The 7,105-nt window shown below is 30.5% G+C and overlaps 1 protein-coding gene across 2 annotated transcripts; it reads right to left on the bottom strand.

Moving 5' to 3' along the window:
- Window positions 1-3,175: 3,175 nt before the first annotated feature.
- LOC108828192 (1-aminocyclopropane-1-carboxylate synthase 6) lies at window positions 3,176-6,759 on the bottom strand. 2 transcript variants are annotated; one of them, XM_056994592.1, is made up of 5 exons: window positions 6,491-6,759; window positions 6,268-6,399; window positions 6,015-6,175; window positions 4,902-5,930; window positions 3,176-3,338 (listed from the first exon to the last, which is right to left on the bottom strand). In XM_056994592.1, exons 1-4 carry the CDS (start codon window positions 6,665-6,667, stop codon window positions 4,925-4,927), a joined length of 1,476 nt encoding a protein of 491 aa, XP_056850572.1. In that variant the 5' UTR covers window positions 6,668-6,759; the 3' UTR covers window positions 3,176-3,338; window positions 4,902-4,924. The 2 variants fall into 2 exon arrangements, with proteins under 2 accessions (XP_056850572.1, XP_018457297.1); XM_018601795.2 differs by lacking the exon at window positions 3,176-3,338 and having other exon boundaries at window positions 4,739-5,930.
- Between the last annotated feature and the right edge of the window lie 346 nt (window positions 6,760-7,105).

Raw genomic sequence — 7,105 nt, 5'->3', positions numbered from 1 at the left:
TATTTCCCCCGGCTCTAGGACGTGGAATTCACAGGCCATTCGGGCTTTGGTGGATCCATTGGATGCGAAGATTATAGAAAGTATACCTCTTAGTAGATTTTGCATGGAAGATAAGGATGGCTGGCATTTTACCAGCAATGGCAAATATACGGTTAAATCGGGATATGAGGTGGAAAGAATTTACCCAGATAAAGAAAAACAATCAGCTTTCTATGGTCCGACGGTAGATGTTTTGAAAGCTTTTTGTTGGAAGGTGAAGTGTCCACCAAAGATGAAACATTTTCTCTGGCAGATTGTATCAGGGTGTATTGCGGTAAAAAAGAATTTAAAATCACGAGGGATGCAAGGGGAGATAAGTTGTGATAGATGTGGGAACGTTGAGGAATCCTTGAATCATGTATTCTTTGAATGTCCTCCAGCGCGACAAGTATGGGCATTATCAAAGATACCATCAAATCCAGATGTTTTCCCCTCGGGATCATTATTCACCAATATGGATTACTTATTTTGGAGAGTGTTACCTCAGATGAGCGATCATCAGTTTGTATGGATACTATGGTATATATGGAAAGCAAGGAACTGTAAGGTTTTTAGCAATCTGGACATTGATGCAAGGGATACACTACAATTGGCTGAAACGGAATCTACTTTGTGAGCGGCAGCACAAGAGTTAAATATACAGCATTCTATAGCACCGCAAGTACATACACTTACCACAATCCCAGGGCGATGGTGCTTCGTAGATGGTTCGTGGAAGGATAAAGATTCTTTTTCGGGACAAGGATGGCTCAGCACTCTGAAAGGTTTTGAGAGTCTAATGGGGGCGCAAAATATTCGGGCAAGTATGTCCCCTCTTCACTCGGAGGTGGAGGCATTGATTTGGGCAATGGAATGTATGAGAAATTTAAGACAGTTACAGGTTACGTTTGCAACGGATTGTTCTCAGTTGGTGAAGATGTTTTCGGAACCAGAAGAGTGGCTAGCATTCGCAAGTTACCTGGAAGATATCAAGAGTCTACAAGACAGTTTCCATAGCTCACAGCTCATTCATGTATCACGGACGGCAAATTCAAGGGCGGATCGTCTAGCACGCAGTGCCAGACAACAATCGTCTTTTGTCATTCACATGGATGCAGAGCTACCAGTTTGGTGTGCAGAGTCTATATGAGTCTGTATATTTGATGACAAAGAAAAAGGAATCTAAAATCATGGGCTATTTTAATCATTGAGGTTTTGTAGGAGATGTTAGTTATATTAGAATGATATATTATTAAATCATATTGTTATGAATAAATGAAATAAATAATTTCTAGTGAGAGTCCAAAGGGTCCATTTTTAAAAAATCATACATGAATGAGAAGTCATGACTTCTCTTTTAATATAATAGATTTTATGTAATCATCTAAGAAATTAGATAGATATATCAAAATATTTCTATTAATTTGAAAATATATATTTTGTATTGTTTATAATTATGTTTTAAAATAAATAATATTTCTTATTCTAATATCAAGGTTACCTTTCTGAATTGTTTTTATAAAATCACATTAAATACAAATATATATATTTTTCATCTAAGAAACAATAGATATAAAGTAAGTATTTTATTACTTCAAAATTATATTTTATGTTATTTAAAGATATTTTTAAAATAGAATATTACTATCTTGTGAAAATTCTTTTTAATGAAATCATATTATGTATACATATATTTTCGTTTTTAAATTCGATTTTTAAAATTTATAAATGTTTCCTTTTTAATATATATGTTATATGGAAAATTTTAAAAAGAAAACTAAATAAAAAACAATAATAATATTTAAATGTAATATTTTTAATTCATTAAGGGTATCAATGTAATCAACCACCGTGAAAGTTAATGTGAACACGACACATAGAAAACTGACTTCTCAAATAATATTATAAAGATACATGTATGAATCTTACCAATTTATCAATGGTGTTCACTTATAATTATTGAGGAAAATTCAGAATTAAGTACAAAATCTACTTCACTTTTAATAGATCAAACTAGATTTCTGCAGGTGTTTATTTTCATTTTATTACATGAATATTTGTTTTACACATTTATGGTATTTAACACTAATTATCTATTTTATGTTTATAGGGTTCTTTTAGATACAATAATTTTATACTTTACAATGATCATAAACCCATGTCATCATGTGTGATTCTTTAATGACCCAAAATTTGTTTGTTAACTTGATCGATATTACATGCGTAAGTATAGACGGATTTATAAAAATATTGATATGAAATAAATCAAACATGATTTTTTAAGGGTCCATTTTAATGATCCAAAAATTTGGTTTGTGTTCAGTTTGATTTGGTTTGTGTTTGGTTTGGTTTGGTTTGGTTTGTGTTCAATTCAGTTTAATTTGGTTTTATTTATGTCTATTCAGTTCAGTCGAATTGATTTTTTTTTAGTATTATTCTATTTCAGTTTTAAAAATACAATTTATAAAAAACACAAACAATCATATTTGACACTAAAACATTATTTATACTTAAACGTAAAGCCAAGTATCACAATAAATGATATAAAAATATAATCCAATAATTTTATATTATTATCTTCAAACTTGATACAAATATCATAGGTAATTTTTCAGTTTTAATATTGATGTATGAGATTCACAATCATATTATTTAATTTTACTTTTAGATGTGTTTTATTCTATTCATTTAAAAGTAAAATATATAAAAATTATGTTTAATTGTTTTTGTTAAATATTTTAAATCTTAATATTATTAATATACTTAATTAATATAATTAAAAAGCATCTCAGTTGTGCGATTTTATTCAGTTTAAAAGCGAACCAAGCCGAATCATTTAGGTTGAAATTTTTTTGAACCAAATGGTTTAGACATATAATTTGATTTGATTTGGGTCGTTTTGGCTTCATATTGGTCGGTTTGGTTAGGTGTTTTGTCGACCTCTTTCCACACTCGAGCAGTCGGTTTATCGGTTTTATCACGTCTGATTCCTTGTTATGCTGGTTGAATAAACTGTTTGGTTAGATTTGATTTTGCTTAAAATCAGACATCATAATATCTAATAGCAACTAGTTCATCAAATCTGAGTTTTCTTTACTGATACTTAACAGAAATGTTCTTGTTAGAAATCACATTGGTATAGACCGGTTTGAAACTATTAAAAGAAATTATAATTTCTCATATACATTATTCAACGGGTTAAACTTACAAGAGGTACAATTACATGAATATTAGACTTGATAGTCGTAGCTATACATTTAATCAGACAAAATGTCACAATCAATGTTAAATAATTGATCTTTCAATTTACGACAAACTAGGTGTTTTCCTGCACCATGTGCAGTAAAAGAATTTTAAAATATTTTTTAAAAAATAAATATAAATTATACTTATTTTTTATTAATATTATAAATTTTCTTTTTTCTTATCAATAATTTAATATAAATTTGATTTAACTGAACATTAAAATTAAGATAAAACCAATTTTGTTTATTTTGAATTATATTTAAGAATGTGCATGTATATATTTGAAATTATAATCTTAGATAGATTTTTCTATCTATTTATTTTAATTAAATATATTAAATAAATATGTAAAATTTGATTTAACTGAACATTAAAATTAAGATAAAACCAATTTTGTTTATTTTGAATTATATTTAAGAATGTGCATGTATATATTTGAAATTATAATCTTAGATAGATTTTCTATCTATTTATTTTAATTAAATATATTAAATAAATATGTAAAATTTCAGAATTGTCAAAAATTAAAATTAAACAATATTTATAAAATCTGTAAATATATATAAAAAACTTATGATTTTACGATTTAATTTGATTTTATGATTTAATTTTATAATTTTCTAAAAATATGTATATATTTTTGAAATATTTTTAATTTAAATGATATTTCAAAATTTGAAATGTCATAATTGAATATATTTATTTTAATGATGATTTATGCGTTATTGCTATATTTTTAAAAAGTCCAAAAATATAAATCGATAATAAATATAATATATGAGTTATTACCATATTTTAAATTTTTTTATCAAAGTATAAATTAACATTAAATATAATTGTCCATATCATATTAATCTATAAGACATGTCATCAATATTAGTAGTTATGTCATAATTATTAATCTAGGTGTTTTCATGCACCATGTGTAGTGATGAATTTTTTAAAAGTTAAAATTTATATTTTAAAATGTAATTTATTAATATTATATATTTTATTATTTTGACTAATAATTAATATAAATATCATTAATTAAGCATAAAATTAAGAGAAAATATTTTTTTTTATTTTAAATTATATTTAAGAATATATATGTATATATATAAAGTTAAAATCTTAGATAAAAAAAATTATTTATTTCATTTGGTTGAATTATTAAATCAACTTGTACAAAATTACTAAAAATCATATAAAATTGTATAGTTATCAAAATTTAAAACTAAATAATATTTATATAATTTGCAGATATCTAAAAGAAACTAATGAAATTACGATTTATTTTTTTTTAATTCAGAAAATTTAGAAAATTTTATTATTATAAAAGTAAAATTATATAATATTTCGAAATTCAAAATATCATATTTGAATATTTTTATTTTAGTGATGATTTATGAGTTATTACCATATTCTATAAAGTTTACCAAAAATATAAATCAATATTAAATGTAATATATGAGTTATTGCCATATTCTAAAAAGATTTCCAAAAATATATATTAACATTAAATGTAATTGTCCATGTCATATTTAACCATATGACATGTCATCAATCTTAATAGCCACGTCATAATTTTTTTTGTGAAAACGATTGTAGAAAAGACATGTGGCAAATCACTTCTCAAATATAGACTAGGAGATTAGTTTAGTCAAAAACTGAAACGGTCTTATATTTGTGCACGTACAAGCGGAGAATGTGGCACTGGCGAATGAGGGGAGAAGAAGCCCTCCTCGAACCTTCTCGTGTCCTGAAAGCTTAGCCGGAGGCTACTCTGCCAACACTTCTTCTTCTTAGACATCGGTTTAGTCGGTTTCAGACTCTCCTCTTCAAGTTGACTAGTGAACACTCTGATCCTTTCTAGGGCCGTCTCCATGGTCTTGTGGTCCATGTTTGCAAAACATACTCTAAACCATCCTGGTTCGTGACAATGGCACGAACCGCCTGGAGAAACGTTCAGCTTCACCTTGTGGACGATCACACGCCACAGCTCCATCTCCGAGTCGAATGTAGCTGTCTTCAAAAGGTTTCTTAAATCCATCCATATGAACAAACCGGCTCCGGCTTTTAACCAACCAATGCCTAAACTGTCTAAACCGGTGGTTAACTCTGCGTGTCTTGCAGCTAACCGTAGTTTGCTCTTGCGGATGAATTCGTCTACGAAGTCTTCGTCAGATAACATTTTGGCGATCAGATGCTGCGTTTGAGACGAGACCAAACCGAAACTCGACATTTTCCTGGCAATTTGAACCACCCGATCATTATAAGAGTATACTATACCGACTCTTAAACCGGGCAAACCCATATCTTTTGATAGACTATACACAATATGGATCAAATCTCGGTTGCAATCGGGGACCTCCTCGATGACTTCTGCAACACTTATGAACTCTGATTCACCAAAAGTAGTTGCAGCATAGATCTCATCAGCAATGAGGTGGATCCCTTTGTCATTGGTGAAGTTAACCAAAGATTTCAAGCAATCCCGGTCTAACGTCGTACCAAGCGGGTTCGAAGGATTGGTTATGAGTAAACCCTTAACCGGAATATTCGATACCCGTGCGTTTTCGTACGCAGCTTCCAAGGCTTCGATCGTGATTTTAAACCCGTTAGAGCTATGACAAGTAACCGGTACAAGATTCACTCCGGTTCTCCATCTCAAATCTCTATCAAACCTGAAATCAAACGAGAACCAAGTTAGATCAAACCAAAACCAGATTAAACAAAAATCTAATATGATTTCATGAACAAGAACATACCCTGGATAATAAGGAGTCGGAACCAAGAAACCGTCGCCCGGATTAGCTAAGCAGAAAGCAACAGTTTCGTGTGCTCCGGTTGCGCCGCCGCTCATGACGATCCGGTCAGGATCAAACTTCACTTTGTTGTTTCTTGTCTTCTCCATAAACTTCGCTACAGCCTGAAACAATCAGAGAAAACAACAATTAAGTTTAAATAATCATTCAGACGAAAGTGATTGCGTTTTGTAAGATCACAAGAACTCGAACTTACTTGTCTGAATTCAGGCAAGCCATGATAATCCTGAAAAATCGCAATGTCGCTGAACTGATTCACACCTTCTGCTGTGCAAATCGAAGCTTCTGGATGTTCTAAAACCCATTTACGCATCAAATCTCCACAAAGCTACACAATTGAGAAACTCAAGATTAGTTTTTTTAGGTTCATAGAAACACAAAGAGAAAAAAAAGTTTAGATTTTTTTTTTACGTCATTACCTGATTTTCAGCGAGACCCATCTGAATAACTCCATCAGGTCTATCAATTGGGTGAAAAGGGTTTTCTTCATAAGCTTTCCAGCCATCGAAATAAGCTGAGTTCTCGCCGTGGCCGTCACCAGCAGCCATTCTTGACAGTAGGTTCTGATCTTGCTTCTCTGCAGTCAACGCTACCATTTTTGTTTCTCTTGTTTTTTCAAAGGGGTTTAATAAGTTGTGTTTTTGTTGTTCTGTTGAGATTTAGAAAGTTTGGTTTGATGTCTTGGGAAGTGAGTTTGGTCTCTATATATAGAGTTTCTGGCTTCAGGTGGATACACCGAGTAAGTAGCGTTGTAGCAGGTTTCAGCGAAAGTTCCATGAGAACTGTAGTAGAAATTTCAGAGTGGTCCTCAATGTTTCTTGTAATTTTGTTTGACTTCCCTGAAGTCTTAATTGCTTTTATTGAGTGGGGTTGAAACAGATTTGTGGAAAGAGTGGTCATTGTGTGTGGGGTGGGAATTGGGACCGAAAATGTGCCTGTGTTGGGGGGACCTGTGAATAACATTATGTCCAATATTTATTTTTCATTTCGGTATTTTGATATATGAGACAGACTTAAATTTTTATTGGGCATTT

The sequence above is a fragment of the Raphanus sativus genome, chromosome 9 (assembly GCF_000801105.2).
Source record: "Raphanus sativus cultivar WK10039 chromosome 9, ASM80110v3, whole genome shotgun sequence".
Lineage (NCBI taxonomy): Eukaryota > Viridiplantae > Streptophyta > Magnoliopsida > Brassicales > Brassicaceae > Raphanus > Raphanus sativus.
The sequence above is the reverse complement of the archived record's forward strand: the minus strand, read 5'-3'. Positions and strand labels throughout refer to the sequence as shown.

Bases quoted from the DNA above. Each gene is read 5' to 3' on its own strand.
- LOC108828192 (XM_056994592.1), bottom strand. From the start codon at position 6,667: ATGGTAGCGTTGACTGCAGAGAAGCAAGATCAGAACCTACTGTCAAGA. The intron at 6,400-6,490 runs GTAATGACGTAA...TCAATTGTGTAG, and splicing joins TGGGTCTCGCTGAAAATCAG to CTTTGTGGAGATTTGATGCG. The intron at 6,176-6,267 runs GTAAGTTCGAGT...TGATTGTTTCAG, and splicing joins GCTTGCCTGAATTCAGACAA to GCTGTAGCGAAGTTTATGGA.